A 21,162-nucleotide genomic window follows, 5' to 3' on the forward strand; every position below is an offset into this window, starting at 1 on the left:
TAAGTTCCTGAGAATCACTGTTACAAAAGAGTAAGGCTGGCGCCTCCTGACCTCTGGCTTCCTGTGTCTCCACACCACCTCCCCCTTTGGTGCACACTCCCACTGCAGTGCTAAGTACTGTGATGTGACAGGCAGGGATTCCTCGCCAGAGCTAGCACCGTACTTTTGGATGTTCACAACTCTAAAACACTGAATCAAGCAAGCCTTCAGGACTATGGGTGCAACTCAGTGGTGGAGCTACCAGCTCGAATCATTAGTAGAATATAGTCATGAAACAATACGAATAAGCCTCATATCACTAGCCCCTGGGGGGCATGGGAGTGGGGTCTTGCTAGTATATCAAGCTGATCTTGAACTTGCAATCCTCCTATCTCCATCTCCTGAGCACCACAAGCATGTGACGCCAAACCTGGCTAGGGAATTTATTACAGTAGGAGAAAATAATCCCATATAGCAACTAACCCTAGATCTCAAGAAGGTGAGTAGACAAAGGATACTAAATCCAATTATGCTGAGCTTTAAAAAAATCATATTAGAACTCTAGGTTTTAATTCAAAGGAAGCTCATAGATTTTCTTGTTCCTGCTGCTCATTTTAGAGAAGGAAACAGACGTCAAGTTACATGTTTGAGGTGAGTAAGCTACTAAATGGCTGAGCTGGGTCATAAACTCCCACCCCTAAATCAACTGTCTGTCCACAGCACCAGGAGGGAAAAGTATGCAAATGGTCAAAGTTCAAATGCAATTACATTAAAGGAAGAAGGATGAAGATGTCCCAAAGCCAACAACAAAATTATTTAAAACTCACAGCCAAAAGTGTGTGTTCTTTGGAAGATGTTAAGTGATGGAGTGAGATGCTCTTAAGACAGCCCTATTCCCAAAAGTAGAGTGTATTACACTCTCCTTTTTTTTTCTTTTTTTAATTTTTTTTTCTGTATAGCTAAGGGGCAAAGGGTTAGTTCTGGACTTGCAATGGGAAGAATTCTTTCTCAGTTGTCTCATTAATCAACGTATTTTCAAGCTACTCCTTACCTCTATAGTCTACCACCACCACCACCACCCCAAAAAAAGTGAAAATTAGAAAAATAAAAGACAAATGCAGATCCTATCTCCTCGCCTAGTAAAGTTAAGATATGCGTATAAATGACCAGGGAGCAAAACAGAAGGTGCAGACATACCCTTCTCTCTCAAGAGAGAGAGAGAGAGAGAGAGAGAGGGAGAGAGAGAGAGAGAGAGTGGGAGAGAGATAAAATGTCCTAGCAATAGACAATAATGAATAGACGGCCTATTTAAAACTACAAGTGACAGGCTAGAGAGATGGCTCAGTGGTTAAGAGCACTGACTGCTCTTCTAGAGGTCCTGAGTTCAATTCCCATCAACCACATGGTGGCTCACAACCATCTGTAATGGGATCCGATGCACTCTTCTTGTGTGTCTGACGACAGCAACAGTAAAGTCACATACATGAAATAAATAAAACTTCAAGTGATACAGTTGGTCAAAAATCCCTTGTTTTCTAAACATTTTTTTAATCCTAAAGTTATTTCCAAACTTTAATAGAGTTTCTATTGCTGTGATAAAACACCATGGCCAAAAGGAGCTTAGGAGGAAAGGCTCCGTCTCTAAGGGACACAGGGCAGGAATTACAGCAGAGAGGAAGGAATGCCGCCAGCTGCCTCAGTCATCCAGGCTCATGCTGCCTGCTTCCTGCTACAACGCAGGACCACCTGCCCCAGGGGCAGCAACCCCAAAGTGGGGGAGGCCCTCCCACATCAATCATTAAAGAAAATGCCCGCACAGACTTGCCTACAGGCTAACCTGATGAAGACATTGTCTCAATTGTGGTTCCTCTTCTCTAATAACACACTACAGTGTGTCAAGCTGACAAGAAACAAAGAAGCAATAAGCAAACTGGAAAGGCAGAAAAGGCAAACCAATCTTGTTCTGATAATGACTGATGTCCGTCATTATTACTTTAGAAAAATAAACTACTGTATGGGATGCTTTGATTTGAACATAAAGATCTGGGGTGATATACACATTACCAAAATGCACCATCCATATGTCATGAAGCAGAATAAATTATACAATTGTTTTGGTGGGTGTCTGTCTTGAGACAGGTTCTTTTAACCCAGATTAGCCTCAAACTTGCTAGCCAGCTAAGTATAACCTTGAAATTCTGATCCTCCTGCTTATGTCTCGGCATGCAAGGTAAGTTGTGGTATACACCACAACACCCACTTTATGAGTTACTGAGGATTTAACCCAAGGCTTCATACACATTAAACAAGCACTGAGTCACAGCCCCATTATGTAGTCCCTGATTTAAAGAGGAGGAAGAGGAAGAGGAGGAGGAGGAAGATCATTGACCACCATGCGGATTAATCATTTGTAACAGTATTTAAAATGAACTATCTGCCTCTGCCTCAGCGAAGCCCCAGGATCTCACCCATCTGGTTCCTGACCCCATGCAGAGAACAGAGCTGCTTTTTCTGGATGGAAATGCAACAGAGCCAAGATGGACGCTGTGGGAACCTTGTGTCTGCTTCTTTTCTAGGCTACAGCTGCTTGGCACTGGGGAGAAATTTTTTACTTCTTTGTACTCTGTTTTGATAACAACCTTTGTGTAAAGCTAAAAGGTGATCGAAGAGACACCAAACCAAGAGAAAAGCTGTGCAGACGGCTTTGCACACGGAGCCACTGAATGCTTATCCAAAAGCAATGCTAGGAAATATTTTCTCACTAGTTTCATCCTGTATGCTGGTTAAAAGTTAAGAGGAAGATTATAATTTAATATTCACAGCATATGGAGAATATTCCTGTACCTTTTATTTACTGAGCACAAACTGTATGCTGGGAATTGTGCTGGTACACATTCAAACAGATCCCTCAACAAAAGCCCATGAGTAATTAAACCATGAAAAGTAAGTCAAGACAGGAACAGACCTAAGCACTAACATTGTAAATAATGAACAGAAATCAAATTACTATTACCATGGAGCCTCATACCATGATCTTAATGAGTAAGCTGCAGAAATGGATATAACATTAATAGAAATTTGACTTTCAAAATAATAAATAGGGGACTGGAAATGTTGCTCAGCCGGTAGGCTGCATGGCTACCATGTAAAGGAAGGCCCTGGCTTCTCCCCACAGCCCCCACAGGAATCGGGGACGATGCCACCTTTACTGCTGGAGGCAGAAGGATCGATTGGGAGCTCAGTGCCATCCTTAGTTACACAGTGAGTATGAGGACAGAATAAATAAAGTAAGCCAAAAAATATGTAAGCAAGCAAAAAGATGAATTAATGAATGCAGCAGCAGTCAATAATGCATACACATTTGTATAAAACTTAAACTGATAGAAATGGTCAGATTACTTGTTTTCCCTTGGTTTTTTTTTTTTTTAATTTTTAAAGTGATTAGCAAACCATTATTTCCAAATTTCATAAATTATTTTCAAAATAAGGCCTTTCAAAAAAAGGGAAGAGTGTAGCTAGCTGGTCTTTGGCTACTTTGTGGGTTCTTCTTCCTTCCACCCTCTTCTACCTACGCCTTCAACTCGTTCGATTCCATAACACTAGATAGGAGGGAGAAAAGAATAGAGGGGAGAGAGCAAAGAGATCCATGAACAAAGTCAGGGACCAGAAAGGGGTCAACGTTATCCTTAGACTATTTCCTGCTGATTACGGGTGCCAAGTCCTTCGATGTCAGGATATCTAATTTCTTCTTGTTGTTTCTTCTTTGTGCAGGACTAACCTTGACCACCAACAAAGAACAACCCAACAACCCTCAGGGCCCCAGGATTTATATACTGTTCTGGCTAGTTTTGTGTCAACTCGACACAGCTGGAGTTATCACAGAGAAAGGAGCTTCAGTTGAGGAAATGCCTCCATGAGAACCAACTGTAAGGCATTTCCTCAATTAGTGATCAAGAACTACTTTTTCCTTCTACAAATTGATAAGAATGTAACAAAGGATCCTTTGTGAGCCAGAAAGAAGCCCTCACCAAATTGGACTCATTACCTTCTAAATTGCAAGACACATTTCTTTGTTTATATGCTATTCCCTATTAAGGATCTCTCCCTCTCCCCTCTCATTCTCTCTCTCTACCCCCCTCTCCTTCTTATCCACTATGATATTAACAACTTTTGTCCACAGTGTCACCACCACTTGTGGGTGGAACCATCTCTGGGCTTGTAGTCTTGGGTTCTATAAGAGAGCAGGCTGAACAAGCCAGGAGAAGCAAGCCAGTAAAGAACATCCCTCCATGGCCTCTGCATCAGCTCCTGCTTCCTGACCTGTTTGAGTTCCAGTCCAGACTTCCTTGGTGATAAACAGCAGTATGGAATTGTAAGCTGAATAAACCCTTTCCTCCCCAACTTGCTTCTTGGTCATGATGTCTGTGCAGGAATAGAAACCCTGACTATGACATATACCCTCTGAAGAGTCCACAGGATTACAAAGGCCACACAATCACAGAAAATATCTGCAGCTGGCAAAATCACATCCCCACCAGAGCACGAGGCAAATCATAATCAGCTACTGGGGGAGGGGGAACAACCTAAGATAAAAAAAAAACATATTCTTATAATATTTCTGTGTTTTTTAAAGAAGCCAAAGTTCCAGAATTCTCACTAGAGAAGAGGGCAGCCACATTCCACAGCCATACTGAAACGATGGGCTCCTTGTCACTGTTTTGTCCTCAGTGGACAGTGGTTGAGTTTCATACCTGCTCTTCCAATAATTCCTGCCACAGAATACTGATTTCTTGCAACCTGTTCCAACGTTCTTCAGTCCAGCGGCATACAGCTGTCCAGCGCTCACCCAGTTTCTAGGGAAGGGAGAAGCAGTCTCTGTCAGCCCAGCCAGGAGACACAATTACTACAGTTTTCCAAAACACCAATCTACAAAAAATACTTTTAAGTACATATATGAGAAAAAAACTAACTTTCATAGGGTAGACTTACTTAAATTACTCAGAGATGAGGAAAAAAAAAAAACTAGAATTCCTGTTCCTACTTCACTGTAAGGTTTGTATGGGAATGCAACATTTCACATGTATTTGAAAATTGGGTATATGTGTCTGAGGGTTGTTGTATTTTTTTTTTTCAACCACTGCTACAACCACAATCTACATGTTTACTTTCTATGCTTCAAACCTTCCAGGCTATGGTTGCCTTCACCAATTCTTCAAGTGACTGTTCTGGGGGAAGCCTGGGAGTCACTTGAATGAGTTCTGGTGCTTTTAAATGTTGTCACCATTATACACAAGGGAGCAGAATAACAATCTCATGCCTTCACTGCAAGGACTCGAATGAAACAAGGAATGCCTAGCTAAGCCTGAAACCACACAATGAGGAGGCCTAACTGGGAGATACAACCAAAAACAGGTGCCATGCTTTGTGTCCCACCCCACCCCACCCCACCCCACCATGAATTCAAACAAGAATTTAACTAAAAAAGATTTGCATAAATAGTATCAAGAAGGTGGAAATTCAGATTGAGGATGGGCTTTGTTTCTGGTTAGGGTGGGGAAATCTGATGTTTTGTTTTGTTTTGTTTGGTTTGGTTTTAGGGGGGTTCTAAATCAGGGCACAAAGGTGGCCGATCATGATAAATTCTAATGGATTAAAAAATTAAGGCAGAGACACAACACACACATACACATGTTTCTGTTCTATTAGACATAGCCAAGGGAGAACATTTGTCAGGCTGTCTGAACTGCCAGCCTCCAAAACTGTGAGCTAAGTAAACTTTGTTCTCTATCAAGTAGCCTGCCTCAGGACCTTCATTACAGTAACGAAAAGATGATTAAAGGAGTCTACTTTTTTATACCCTTCTGTACAAACAAGGATGCCCAGGAGGAACAATACATGGACCTTGACCAGAGAGTGGATCTGAAGGGCATCCTACTTCTCAAGGTCTTACCTGTAACTGATCTTCCAGAAGAGCTGTGGCACTCTCCCCACTGTTTTCATCCACAATCACCACCATGTGAGTTAAGGAATTTACCTTCACCTGTTCAGCTTCAAGGTCATTTTGCAAACTCTAGAGGAAAAAAGAAAAGATAAACTATGATATCTGCTCTTCCTCATTTACCTATTTAAAAATCCGCTTCTTCACGATAGTAATTAAGGAACCTAATGAGGCATGGTATTGCCATTCCCAACCATTACCCTAAGTACCATACTAAAGAAAGAAACCTGAACACACCCTTACATTTCATTAGGAGCCAGAGTCTGCGAGTGCAACTTCAAAACCAATTGTAAATGTGTGACAATGTGTGCCATTTTCAGTCCTAATTCTTCCCAAAAAAACAAGTCGAGGTAGAAGAAGATGAGAAGGAAGAAGGAAAGGAGGAAAAGAAGAAAATCTGTGTCTATTCTAGGAATTAAAATAAAAATATATCCATATGCAGGTATCCCAGCACTAAAGAGGCAGGGACAGGAGGATCGCAGTGAGTGCAAGGCCATCGTGGTCTACATAGAAAGTTCCAAGTCAGCTAGTGGTACACAATGAGACACTGGAAAATAAAAAAGACAAAAATGTAGACCTGACTACTCTAAAAACCCAGAGTTTAAGCAAATAGAATCAGAGGTCATTTTCTGTAGTTCCATAATGTGCAAAATGAGGAAAAGGCTGTATGACTCATAGAAGCTATTCTGATTAGCTCCCCAAGAGAGCAACCAAGAACAAGCATATGGACACCTTCACTTCCCTCTTCCACAGGAAGAGAACAGTCATTAGACATCTGTAGAGAGTAATTGGTTTAAACAGTAGCAAGAGTATGGTGAAATGCCTCTTGGGTAGTGTTTCATGTGACCCTAAAGCCTTAGTATCAGCTATCTAGATGTTTCACTGATCAACAAAATTCTACCTTTCTTCTGCTATAAAAACCGAACCACTCATCTCAGAACCAAACCACACTGTCCACCATGTGCTGGTTCCTCACTCAGCACTTCATGCTCTTCTGAAAAGAGGTAACGGGGGGCTAGAGAGATGGCTCAGCGGTTAAGAGCACTGACTGCTCTTCCGGAGGTCCTGAATTCAAATCCCAGCAACCACATGGTGGCTCAAAACCATCTGATTCCGTCTTCTGGTGTCTGAAGATAGCTAGTGTACTTACATATAATAAATAAAGTAAATCTTTTTTAAAAAGAAAAAAAAAAGAGGTAACAGTCTCCCTGACAGGATTGGGTATATATCCTAATCCTAATTAAGTATAAGTATATATCCCTGTTTCTTTCTCCACCCACACTGTGTATTCCTGCCCATATGTTCAGGTTCTCATGCACTTGTGAGTCCAAAACCACCCTTGCCTGGCTGGAGAGATGGCTCAGTGGTTAAGAGAACCAACTACTCTTCCGAAGGTCCTGAGTTCAAATCCCAGCAACCACATGGTGGCTCACAACCATCCGTAATGAGATCTGATGCTCTCTTCTGGTGCATCTGAAGACAGCTACAGTGTACTTATAATAATAAATAAATTAATCTTTATTAAAAAGATTTATAAAAAAAATAAAACAAAACAAAAAAAAACAAAAAACAAACAAATCACCCTTGCCAAATGTGACAAATGTCACACACTTTCAGAAGAAAGACATGGACATGTGTGCAAAGCTGTCTCTTTCCAAAATGTCACCTCCCAACGAACACCTTCTGAATAAAAAGCAACAGGGAAGAAGTAGCCCAACTCCACACCGAGAGAAGCCATCAGGCCCCGGGTCAGCTCAGCACTCTTCCTACACAAGGAAGTAGAAAAGGAACAAGCAGCAAATTTACTTTATGTTCTTGAAGCAGCTTCTGCAGGGAGGGCAGGTCATCACCCAGCGGGAGGCTCTCCATCTTCTGAATGCGCTCTTCTGTGAGGGCCAGCCAGCTTGAGAGCTGCTGCAGCTGTTTCTTCTGCAGCTCCATCAGAGCGTCGTGCAGCCTGGCCAGGAGGACAGAGTGTCATTCCCTCGGGCTTGTCCCCTGGCACGGGCACCCACTCTGAGCACCAGGGAAGCGGGGGCAGGAAAACACAGCCTTGTGTACCCTAACCATCCAAGTAGCAGAGAGTCCATCAGTATAGAAACTAAGGGGGAAAGCTCTGATTTGATTCATAACTGGAGTTCATTAAGGGCAGTCAGGAATATAAATAACAGCTCCCTGTATTCAAAACAGAATCATTGTTTCTACACTCAGGAATTCCTGGCGTATTAAATTGGTGGAAACGGCACCGGAACGCGAATCACAACGTGGAAAGTGAAACAGACCATGGTATAAGCCTGCTCTTTAAACTGTTACAGACCACTGAACAGTAAGTAGGCCCGTGGCACACTGTCCTGTGGTGACAGCCTCAATGAGGGGGCTGTCTAAATGAGGTTAACCTGAGGCCTTGTCTGTGGGGAGCTGCATTGATTATTAACCTAATTGATATAGGAAGGCTAGTCTGAAACCGAGCAGCACCACTCCCTGGTTGGGGCCCTGGACTGTATGAAAGTAAAGAAAGCCAGTTGGGCACTAGCATGGGCACAGTCATTCTTCTCTGCTCCTCACTGTGCAGTGACATGACTACTGAATTCAAGCTCCCACTCCTCGGGGGTCCCCAAAATGAGACCAAAACCTGGAATTGTTAGCTAAAATAAATCCTTTCCTCCCTTAAGTTGCCTTTTTGGCCAGGGTGTTTTATCACTGTAACAAATATAAAATTACAATATCACCCATGCAAAATATAACTTCCCCTCTTACTACCCTCTGCATTCCAACTGTCCTCTATGATCTTGACAGAGATGAGACTCACAGAGCGGTGTGAGGACAGTGGAAGGCTTGCCCTGTACTGATTTTAGTCACAGCCCCGCAGGCCTGTACTTGAGTGTCACTGTGCACTGTGGTCTGGGGAGTCAGGCTCTCGGTCCTTGAGCTCCACTCACCGGGACTGCCTCTCCATGCTCTCCACCCGGAGCGCCTCCCACCTTGCATTCAGCAAGGTCATCTGTTCCTGGATCTCAAACTCCTCCTCCTCTGACAGAGTCCCTTGTGTCATCAGCTGGTTGCCAGCCTGCAGGACGCTCCCCACGCTGCTCTGGTGTGCTGTCAGCTCCATCATAAAAGTCTAGCAAAGGAGATTGTGGTAGTTAGTGAGTCACTTGCTGCGAAGACATGAAACAACAAACTGGTAGTGCATAAGCCCAACAGCAACGCCCCAGAGAAAGGAACCTGTGCAAAGCAAAGACGGAGGAGGCTTTCACCAAAGGTGGAAAGCTCTGAAATGAGAGATTTGGTATTAACCATAACTCAAGAGAAAGCTAGATCAAAGAAAACAATGTTATGGATGATAATAGTAGATTTTAAAAGTTTTACAACTATTCATGGGTGTGTATCCCCATTCACCCGTGAATGTGTCCATGTACACACACCATGTTCAGCATTTCAACACACATATAGGGAATCACAGGACAGCTCATAAGAGGTGGATCTGTCATTCCACCAAGTGAGTTGCAGGGACCGACCTTGGATCATCAGTTTTGCAGCAAGCACCTTTAACAGCTAAGCTATCTCTTAAGTAAATGATGATTATGTTGTTAATGTAAAAATAGAGAAGAAGAAGAAGAAGAAGAAGAAGAAGAAGAAGAAGAAGAAGAAGAAGAAGAAGAAGAAGAAGAAGAAGAAGAAGAAGAAGGAGAAGAGGAGCTGCTTACACACACACACACACACAAGAACCCACTTAACCGTAAAGAATTTCCCATAGAGTGAAAAATCATGATTCTATCTCTAAATAGCAGGTAGCTGCCCTTGCATAAAATCGTGCAGGAACACTGGATATAACACTGGCTTAATCAGACAACAAATAAAAATACTGGCTTTTAGGGTAGCATGAGAAACCTGATTATTTGGGATACTAGTTGGCTATGTTGATTTGCAACTACAGCTCAATATTTCAAAAAGGAACAATGTTCACACTGATTTAATCCTCAGTTCTAAAAAAATACACAAAATGTCACAAGACTGCCTGAAATCTGATTCTCATGAACTGTCGATCACTCCAGTTTTCTAACAAAGCCCACGTAAATAATGCAGGCACTACATCATGATCTTTTTACAGAGCATCATTTGGTAAATACCAAGCCAATGGTGAAGTCACTCCACCTACCACCACCCCTAAAAATCAGGCCCGGCCCTGGAAAAATATGGCTCTCGGCCACAGATATTTACTTCATGGGTAGCAAACTGCTCTTTGACTTCTTCGACATCATCAGAAATGTCATCTTGCTCCTGGAACGTGTCCTCCGCGGACAGCAGCCACGTCAGCACTTCCTCTAGCGCTATCTGGTAGCTGTCCAAATCCATGTCCACTTCAGTGACGGTGCTAGGGGTCTCAGCTCGGGGACTCTGGCCTTCCTCTGCCAGCACTGCACTCTGTGGAAACAAAGCCACAGCAACCATGAACATACAGACGCTCACCACATGAGCAATGTCTGGAGAAACCAAGGTAGGGACTAGGATCTCAGGAGACAACCCCCAGTTTTCAGGAGCTGAGTGAATGAAGCCATGAATTAATCAGAGGACACTGACAGCCAAGAAATACAAAATAGAGTACACACACAAGCGCCACATTGGAAGAGGCATGGAGAGAAAAATATCCCACATGAGTCACTGGACAAAAATAAAACTCCAAATGCCAGTATTTGACTTCAAGACATAGAGAATTTTGATGGAGAACTAAGAACATGCTGGCCCTTGAACAACGGTTGCAGTTTACAGAATAGAGAGCCTGACACTCTGCTTTGACCCCTGCTTAGAATTCTTTAGGGACCCTGCATTCTGGTGCCATGTATTAAACAGTGAACAAGGGCGCACATACAACCTGTGGAACGGATGGGATTTCATGTTTCATTGTTTTGAGGCAACAGCCCTCTAGTGTGTGAGCTGTTCTGTTTGGGGGATGTGGTTTGAGGGTTAGGACTTGTAAAATAAATGTCTGCCGATCTTTCTCTAACTTACTAGTTTCTCTTTATGCACTTAATGATCTTGTAATCAAGCCTACTGGCTCTGCTGTTCCTTTGTTTCCATTCAAACAAAACTTCTTCAAGACGTGTGTAAACTATCCCACATGTACATAAATGAGGAGAATGGTAAAAGTCATGCCTACACATGTTACCACCAAAGTCTTAACAGTCTGCTTCAACAGTCTCAACATTTGCCCCCAAATGACTGAAAAGCTGACAAAGCCATTTTCCCAGACTTACTTTTTAGAGTAATCATACAATTAGCCAATCAATTAAAATGTTTCTGATAACAGCTATGCCGGAATAACAGGCACCAACTGGAAACAAGAGAAGCCAGGTCTCACGTGGTTCTTCCAGAAGCCTCCCAGTGGCTGTGCCTGGAGCCGATCCATCCTGACTTCCAAAGCTCTCCTTCCCAATCCAGTGGCCCTGCCCATCTGCAAGCAGTAACCCTCCTGAACTTCTTTCTCCCTTCTTTCGATATACCTTAACTAAGTGATATCATCTATTCCTATTTGATTTTTAAAAAATAATCTAGATTCGATAGATATTTTATTTCTAGTAAAACTCTCTTCTAACTTTCAGCAGCAATAACATCTGCAGCATCTTTAAAGATATATCAAACCAGACCCACATTTAAACACTCATTTGTTTCACCCACCCCAAAACTTGCCAACACCTACCCCAGGCTCCATGCACCTAGGCACCACAGCCAAAAACCTGGGTGATATACTTGGACACACCCCTCTTTCTTCCCTCTCCCGTGTTTAATCTGCAAACTAGTCCTACCTTCAAAGTTCAACTCAAATCCATGCAGACCTCTCCACTTCTGCACCACCCGTCTCTCCTCTGGCCCACAATGGCTTGCTAACCCTTGGCACCCACAGTCCTATCTGCCAAGCCACTTCTCAGGCAGCAGAGAGAATGGTCTCTCTCATGTGTTCACACCCACAGGTCGCCCGGCCTGAAATCCCTCACTATCCTTTCCACGGTCTTAAGTCACTATTTAAAATTCTTGACATAGTTCACAAAAATACTGACAGGGCAAGAAAGACTGTGGGCACATAGAGACGGATCTTAATTGGTTAGGGAGAAACTCAAAGGTTCTGTTTAAGTGTAGGAAAAGGGGAAGGCATGCTCAGAGACCATATAGGTAGAAGATCCTTCATAGATGGAATTCAACACACATAAGAATCAGGAATGAAGAAAAGCCTACTCTGACTGCAATTTAAAGCATAAGAGGTATTAAATCCTCATGAAAACTTGGGGTTGAAGCCCAGAAAATGTTGTTTTATAGGAGAGATCAAAGGAATGTTTTCAACTGAGTTATAGGAGTTAAAGAAACCAGTCATCATAAGTAAAAACACTGGCAAATTAAGACGCAAACAATGCCAGGGCATAGGAAGGAAAATAAGCTACATTCTCTCAACTTAAAGGCCTGAAGTCACAGTGCTAAGATAATTCAGAAGGTGAGGTAAGCAAAAGTCTAGACAATGGGAAGAACATGCAAAACTAGGACTGCTAGTCATCAGCCAAAGGTCATCTGTGTAGGCACCAGCATCCCCCCGAGGGGTGGAAAGCAGCAAAGCCTCTCCATGTAAATACGCAGGAGCTTTTCAACTGGCGTGTTTCTAAAGGGAAACTCAGGGATTGCCTACTGACCTCCCAATGCTACTCAGCATGGTGGGAGAAAGAGGATTCAGAGAGAAGGCTGGCTGGCAGTCAGCATTCCTTAGAGAACAGTGGACAGCAAGACAAGCCAACGAGGAGACAATCAAGACTTGACCACATCATTCCCTCACTTAATGGAACTTAGCCTCTAAGTTACCAATAAAAGCATACAATAAACAGCGTGAGCATTAAACCACTCAGTCATTAACAAATAGAAAGTGGTTTCTGAAATTCTTACCATACCAACCTTGCATGCTAAAGAAGTGATTGTTTTAGCTAAATACCATAAAATAAGTAAAATCCACTTCTTTTTCCTATGATTTGCTATGTTTCTGTATGAGTATATACATACATACGGAGGCTGGTGAACAATTATATAGTGCACTCTCCTACCATTATGTGAGTTCTACGGATCTAACCTAAACCATCAAGCTTCAGAACAAACAATCACTTTTACCAACTGAACCATCTTAATGGCCCTTCCTTTTTGAGAGGACAGCCTTAACACTAAGAATTGAAATATCTTCTCTTTTTAACAAAAATAAATCAGTCCAATGAAGAAATGACTGTAAATACAAGAGGCAAGACCTACAGGACAGCCCAGAACACCATCTTAGTCACCCAGTGAAAGTACATCATTGAACCAAAGCAGTGTCCAGGAGCCAAGGTAAACAATTTGCAGTAGTTAAGGGTTTTCCTTCTGCATTATTTGATGATCAAAACTAAAAAGAAACCAGGATTCACAATCAGGCTCCATCTCTCCCTTTTCCTATTCAATAAGGTGTTTTTCTCCTTTTTCTAAATGGATAAAAATAAAATGATTACTACATGCCACCCAAAATCTAAAAGAGTAAGTAAACTCTTTGAATCTCATAAAAATAGGGGAAAAAGATGATATGTTCAAGATTATTATAATTGGAAAATTGAGTAACTTTTTTAAAAAAATGAAAGCAAATTTGCTAAATGAGAATGTCAAAGCAAATCTGGAGAGAAATCTATAGTAATGACAGAGAAACGGGCTTAGCAAGTGAGTATTCTTTGTGTTGCCTTTGCCAAGGAGGTAACATTAACCACAGTGGTCAAGAGGCCAAGTCACTGACCCCATCCAAGTACCAGAGGGTGACATGTAAGCTGCAGGGCACACACTCATCCAAAATGCACTTCTCACAAATTTGCAATCCTCACCCCCTCTTTTTCCTCATATGTGTATATCTATGTGGTGTGTAAGCATGTGTGTTCACACGAATGTGGTAGCCAGAGGTTGATATCTAGTGTATTTTCCAATCACTCACCACCTTCCTTCCTTCACTGAGACAGTGTCTCTCACTGAAGGTGGAGCTCAGTGACTCACTTATGCTGGCTGACCCATGAGTTCCGCTAACCCGCCCATCCCTGTCTCCCAGCATCAGGATACAGGGAGACCACCAAACCCGATGTCTATGTACATGCAGGGCATCCTAACTCAGCTCCTCAGGCATGGACATAGAGCACTCTACTGACTGAGCCATCTCCCCAGCGCCTGTGTGAACATCTGGACTTAGTTGCTAAAATGCATGACTTCGAAAATCTGAACGGTCTTCCTTTTATGAATGAAGAAGAATGGGATTTTAGACAAAAATCACAAAGAGACAAAATATGGGTTGAGTCAAGCCAGGGTAATGGAGAAAGAAAAAAATCCATTATTCATATCTCCTTAGGAAAATCTCATTTATTTGCTGGTGAAATCATCTGTTAGCCCATTTCTGGAAAAATCTGATGAATGATTTATAGTACAGTGCCTCTTCCAGGGGAAAGGGAAAGTAAGGCTGGTATTTTGAGAATCCTTATGAGAAGATATTGGGGGCAAAAGTTCTCTATTAATGGACCCCAAACAGAAAGAAAATTACTACTTAACAAAAATTACCCAGGACAACATGAGAGAAAACGTTCCCCACACCAGGTCAACGCCTTGGCCTCTCAGCATAAACAGAATCCACCACTCAGCATCCAGTTGACTCCATAGTAGAGCTTTTAGCGTACCACACAGCACCACGATCAACAGCCCCAGACGCTACTCACCTTGAGAAACAAAACACTTCCCTGTTTCATAAAAAACGGAACTCAGAAAAAAAAAACACACACACACACACATGTTCAGAAAACACCCTGCACAAGTTTGACCTGGGGGAAATCAAACAGGCACGGCAAAAGTTTCGAGAAAAATGAGCCAGCACCTGGATATGAATTTCTTCCTCTTCACATTCTTTCTTATACTTCCTTGGGAGAGTCTCCACCTCTCGGATGGCATCTATCGTGACTTGCTGAGGAAGCACCTCAAACAGAGACGTTAAATACATAATTATGGATTTCTTGTCAGGGAGATGCACAGCAACATCTAAAAGCAGAAGAAAAGATGACTCAGAAACGTGTGGACTGCTCGATACCAAGTAAAAAGTGACTGTTCTTGTACCCAGAAACAATGCCTCATTTGTGATCTCCATAATGCTGCCTCTCAGGAAATTGCTGCTGCAGATCACAAAATATGGACAGAGGTGAAGACTTATTCAGCCTCCGGTTCTTAAGTTTTCCATAAGGTGGGCATGATAATGCATACTGCAATTCAGCTCCTGACAGGCTGAGGCAGGAGGTTCATGAGTTTGAAGACTGCCTAGGCTCCATACTAACTAAGACCCTGCCTTCAAGAACAAATTTTAAAACAACAAACAAAAAACTGTCTCAAAATGCTCTAAGAGCTACTCATGTAGCCATTTAAAATATGGCACAGGCTTCACTCACACAATAGAGTGGGCAGAATTCAAACCTAAAGTTGCAATTAAAGTCTTCAAACCATACACAAATGCTCACACGTACATGCATTCCAAGAAACCAAACTAATTCTGAATTATTTCTCTAGCAAGTAGGTATTCCTAGACTTTTCCAATCCTACTTGATACAAGTTAACTCTTATCTGGTGAAATCATTAACCTGCTGTCTAAAGACTACAAACAGGACAAAAGATTTACTGCAATAAAGTGCTTTGTGGGAGACGGGAGGTGGACCCCACAGGCTCATTGCCAGTCAGCCCAGCTGACAGCGCCCATGTCTTAAAAGACAAGGTGGGAAGTGGTAAAGACACCTGATTCCCTCCTCTGGCCCACACATGCATTCACATATGTGCACACACCCACTCCACTCATGCACAACAGCCACACATACTACACACAGAAAAGTAGGAAAACCAACACAAAGATATAATTATGGCCAATATGGTAAAATGAGGATCCCTTAATTGTCATAGTGTTTTGTAAAAAAGAAAAACATCATCACTGCTAAAGGTGTTCAAAATTAGAAAGCAGAATCAAGTTCAGCAGGTTTTTATGTAACAAACTTATACATAGCAGAATCAAGATCTCAACCTTACCTTCAGGATCTAGAAGCTTTTCAATTCCCAAATAAGTGTGGGCCTTGCTAAAAGCATGTTCAAGTCTCTCAATTGGGGACATTTTGACCACTCTGTCCCAGCTGAAGAGATCTGGTCTGAAATCAGTGACAGAAAAATATAATGGAAACAATGTAGATAGCACCGTAATTCATTGCACTTCAATTTTTTTTTTTAATTTGTGAGTGCTATTTTAAATTGTATCTTTTGCATCTCAAGTTTGTAAAATCTAAAAGTGACATGTGTGACAACGATAACAATAAGTAAGAAAATCTCAGGTTCTTGGCACAGTTGAGTGTACAGTGTTTCCCAGACAGTATATTATGAGTAAAGGAGACGTATGGATACAGAGAAGACCGGGGAAGAAAATGATACAGAAACAGGAGGTGAAATAAGCTCCAACACAGTGGTAAAAACGAACCTAAATATATGAGTTACCAAATCAATTATTTTAATGGACTAAATTCTACAAATTAATGGATTCTATGATTTTATTGCTTCACAAATTTAATGATTTTAATAGACTAAATTCCACAATTAGGACAAAGGTACACTCCTGATATTACAGTTCTAAGGGTTCTAAGACAAGAAGGTCACCAATTAAAAGCTGGCCTCATCCACATAGCCAGTTTCAGTCCAGCTTGGGCTGCAGAGGGAGACCCTGACTTGATGCCTCTACACACCAGAAGAGACTAAGATGAGCACACAGATACTCTAGTGCAACTGGACTTAGTTATCCTAAAAGCAGAGGTGCAAAGGGGGCTGGTTCCCTTCCGTTCATCTTTCTCCATGAAAACTAGTTTTCCTTTACATCTTGTCTTTCTTCCAGCCTCACATCGTGGACAGTATCACTGGCTTGACAGACCTAAAAGTTGGTCCCTTTCTTTGCACTTCACTCTTGTATCTTACATGCACCCTGAGACTGGTCTCCCCTTCCCCCACCCCCGTTCTCCTTTCTACCTCTTCCTCTGTCCCTTAGCCACCACAGCCACCAGCCTCCCCCATATCAGATGCCTCTTCCCTCTCATCTATCGTCTTTTTCTTTAGCCTGTCTACCATTTCTATATCTTCACATCCCCATACACACATTTTGTGAGACAGAGTCTTCCACATGTAGCCCATGATGACCTCAAAATAGTTACACAGGTGGCCGAGGATCACCCAGAACCCCTGATCTTTCTACTTCCCAAGTTCTGAGATCATATGTGCACCACCATGCCCAGCTATAATTTACATTTTCTAAATAAATCTCTGTCTCCAGTTAGAAGGAACTGAGATGTTTGTCTGTTTTGCTCCTGCTCTATCCTTGTGTCTAGTGCAAGACACTTTATATCCATTTGTTGAATCAAAGAGCCTAAAAAGGCAAAGGATAATGGATAAATGCAACAGTTTCTTAACAGTACAGGACAGGATCTTCAAGATGACAGAAAAAGAGCGGGAGAACAGGAGAGGGAAAGGGTCTTTAACCCCATAACAAATCAAAATACCAAAACTTAAATCTATAGCACACATCGATCCTATGTGAAAAATATTAAAAGCATTGCTTTGGTATCAAACATTCTTCTCACTGTCACTAATTTGAAACAATACTACATGAAGAACAGAATCCTATAAAGAAAAGGAGGAGAAGGGGAAAAGGATAACACATTTTAAGGTTATCCTAAATTCAGCCATGGCTACTTCCCCACCTAACAATCTACCAGCAAAGATTAAAAAAAGAAAGAAAAGTAAGAAACAAAGAAAGCCAAACCTATATTATACAGAGATAAACTTAGTGAAATGTAGAACATAAATACAGAAGCTTGTACTTCATTTGTATATAGCAGGCAAGAACATTCAGGGGATTAAATGAGAAAATTAATAATTCATAACAGCAACAAAACACAATCCACTTTTCCTGCTTTTGGCACTTAATCTCTGAGGGATGCAGAATTACTTGTCTGGTGTGTCAAGGCACATATTTACATGGTTAACCAACTGCCCCATACCGCATGTTCAGTTGCAATGTCAGCTCAACTGGTTATCAGACCGGTCTATACAGGAGAGCTCTTCCTCAGCTCTTAGTACCTCCAGGATGGAAGCTCTAAGAGCTTGTTCTTGTATATCTAGCACAGTCCAATGCTGGCACCTTTACATGCAACTATAATGATTCTACTCCATTTTATAGCTCTGTATTCATACAGTGTCATGATTTTTTACTAGAAAGTTATTTCAGGCTGTTTATTCTTCTGGGGTATAATGGCGACTTTTGTATTAAATTCTTACATACAAGTTAGAATCTAGTTTATGAGATTTCATAAGAAAATTGTATAGCTCTTCGTAAATGTGGGTAACACAATAAACAGAGTTGTCCTTCTGCTATCAGAAGAAAAGCTACACACAACTCTTTGTGTGTGTTACTGGTTAGGCCAGATGAGTGGGAGTGAACTATGTCAATTATCTTACACTTCTTAGTTTATAAATGTGTAGGAGACACCATGGGCTTTGCACTCCAGCCCTGAAGTCCGAAAGAGATACCCGGTGGTTGATCTGCATGGTATTGCTTTCCTTGATGCTTTTCAACATGAGCAATGTGGGCAGCAGAGGTAGCCGAAGGGACTATGGGGAAGAGAAGTAGAAAAAAGACACAGAGGAGGTAAGATTTGCAGACCGGAAGACATCTCACTTGTGCCGGTGGAGCACGGCGTTGAACGCGAGTCCATCGGTCCAGCTGGTGGTGAAGTTGAGGACGTTGACTTGACTGTAGGGCCTGGTGGTCTGCCGCACCCAGCTCAGCAGGATCTTCTCGCTGTTTGTCTGCTGCAGGTCTGACATGATATCTTTCATGACATCCTTCACCTGTGCAGAAAGACCCACACCTGCTTATAACGCAAAGAATTAAGTAATTTTCCTGATAGCAATAATTATACTCTTAAGAACTGACAGTTTGTCATTATCCTAAAGCAATATGTATCCATATGCATAAGAAAGGCCTCAGAGAATGACAGAGATCTATCAAAAGGACCTTTAGCCAATGTAAAGGATCAGAAGGAGTTGAATCTAAGACAATCGCCATATCAAGATGAATAATATTAGTAAAAGTTAATAAACTTATATAAAAGCCCATAATACGTTGATGAACAGGTGGGTGGTTGATGGATGGATGGGTGGATGCATGGATGGGTGGATGGTTGACACACTGATAAAAACCGATTTTTTTTATAAACAGAGCTAGCTAATAATTGTAGAAGGAACAATGGCATCAGAAACTTACTATTTGGCAAGGATCTTAATGATTTGGGTAATAATAATGAATGGCTGCTAAAACTAATGGTTCAAGTTGGGAAACTAACTAGACATTTATACTGTCACTAAGTACGCCCCAACAAGATACACTTAATAACAAGGGACAGTCACCTTACAATGGAGAAAAACTTGGGAAATACCACTTTAACCTAAGTAAATATGGCCAGAGAGAGAGAGAGATAGTTGGCAGCACATGACCCTGACACGGTGACTGAGAAAATTCAACACTTCTCCTGTAACAAGTCTATACAAGGAACAAGCTCGATCCAACGTGCTGGTGGGCAGAGTCAATCCCACGGACATTGTATGAAGTTCAGTGTTCTTCAAAAACATCAGCACGGTGAAAAGAAAGGCTCCGAAAGTGTCCCAGGTTGAAGAGATACCAAAGAGAAACCCAATGAGCATCGCTCATGATCTGGACCTACTGTTTTCCTGGCTTATCATCCTGCCTCCCTCCCTCCACTCCACTGCTACTGGGAACTGAGCCTAGAACCTCATGCCTACTGTCAATCACTGAACCACTGAGCTACGCTCCCAGGGGTATATTACTGACGAGGTGAGTCAAACCTCCATGAGACCTATAGATAACTCCACTATCCCAAAATCATCTTCCTGACTTTGACAACTATCTATCATTTTGGTACTTAATGATTGTGATAACACAGTAACAGATGGTAATAGTACACATTTTATATTTGTATGTTAATGGTATTGTGGCTATACAGTGGAGTTCCTTTTTATTTTTTTAAGCCATGTTTTTAGACCGAAGCTTGGGAAGTGTATTTGGTGTTTTATAAAAGGAAAGAGCATCCAAAGTACTCAGACAGAGAACGCCAGAGTAAGCTCAGGAAATGCGGGTAAGTGTTAACATTTGGGGAATCTGAATGAACGGCATTTGGAAATCCCTTAGGCTACTCCTACAACCTCCTATGAGGCTGAAAGCAAAGCAGTTTTCTCAATGAAATATGAAACACCTTTTTTTCTCCTCTGCCAAAAATCTATATCAGGCTGCCAACACTGTCCATTGGGAATCTGTAAATTAGACGTGTTCTCTGGAGATCCATATGCTAACGCCAGAACATCAGCACCTTAAAATTGAGCCCTGTGTGAAGTAGGGCCGCTGCACACAGAACTATTTAAGGTGCAAGCACAGTAGAGGAGGGTGGCCTTCAAACACAGCATGACTGATGACCTTCCCAAAGAACAAAGGGAAATCTGGACACCAACACAGAGAGTGTGTCATGAAGACTAAGCTTGCCTAAGCCAGCACACCGCAGTTTACAGCAAACTCGAAGTTAGGAGAAAGACAAGGAGCTGCTGAGAAGATCCAGCTCTGCTGGCACTTGGGTTGCAGACTTGCAGACACGAGGAGTTTGAGGCAATAAACACCTCCTATTCCAGCCAAGCCGTTTGTGGAACTTCGATTTGACAGCTGTAGAAAATGAACAGAGAAAATAATACGAGGCCTATCTCAAGGTGACTGGGAAGGTCCCCACCTGCCAGTGCAGAATGATGCTCCAGAGTAACCCTAAAGTCAGCTTGGGATTTCCATCCACAATGTCCGTGCCTCCAATATTCACCAAGTCCACCTGTCAGAGCAAAATAATAACACAACAATTAAATTCGTGGGACAGCGTCACCATCGAACTCCAAACCTTTTGATTAAGTATATTTATACAGCAATATAAACAAGGATAAAATTTTCATTTTAGGAATTGGATCAATGCAAAACTCAAAAGCGTATTATTTATCCTACAGATCAATGAGAGCATCGGAAAAGGCATGTGACTTATCCG

General features: G+C 42.0%; 1 protein-coding gene across 13 annotated transcripts in view; it reads right to left on the reverse strand.

The window, feature by feature from the left end:
- Utrn (utrophin) overlaps positions 1 to 21,162 on the reverse strand; it is a 487,702-nt gene that overhangs the window by 346,982 nt on the left and 119,558 nt on the right. For all 13 annotated transcript variants that reach the window (XM_006512710.4, XM_011243167.3, XM_030245066.1 and 10 more), the window contains 9 exons: positions 20,863 to 20,955; positions 18,747 to 18,919; positions 16,064 to 16,179; positions 14,877 to 15,037; positions 10,199 to 10,402; positions 8,917 to 9,098; positions 7,784 to 7,934; positions 5,930 to 6,049; positions 4,731 to 4,832 (listed from right to left, as the gene is read on the reverse strand). In XM_006512710.4, the coding sequence (XP_006512773.1) occupies positions 4,731 to 4,832; positions 5,930 to 6,049; positions 7,784 to 7,934; positions 8,917 to 9,098; positions 10,199 to 10,402; positions 14,877 to 15,037; positions 16,064 to 16,179; positions 18,747 to 18,919; positions 20,863 to 20,955 (1,302 nt within the window). The remainder of the gene's footprint in view (positions 1 to 4,730; positions 4,833 to 5,929; positions 6,050 to 7,783; positions 7,935 to 8,916; positions 9,099 to 10,198; positions 10,403 to 14,876; positions 15,038 to 16,063; positions 16,180 to 18,746; positions 18,920 to 20,862; positions 20,956 to 21,162) is intronic.

Source organism: Mus musculus, chromosome 10 (genome assembly GCF_000001635.26).
Source record: "Mus musculus strain C57BL/6J chromosome 10, GRCm38.p6 C57BL/6J".
Taxonomy (NCBI): domain Eukaryota; kingdom Metazoa; phylum Chordata; class Mammalia; order Rodentia; family Muridae; genus Mus; species Mus musculus.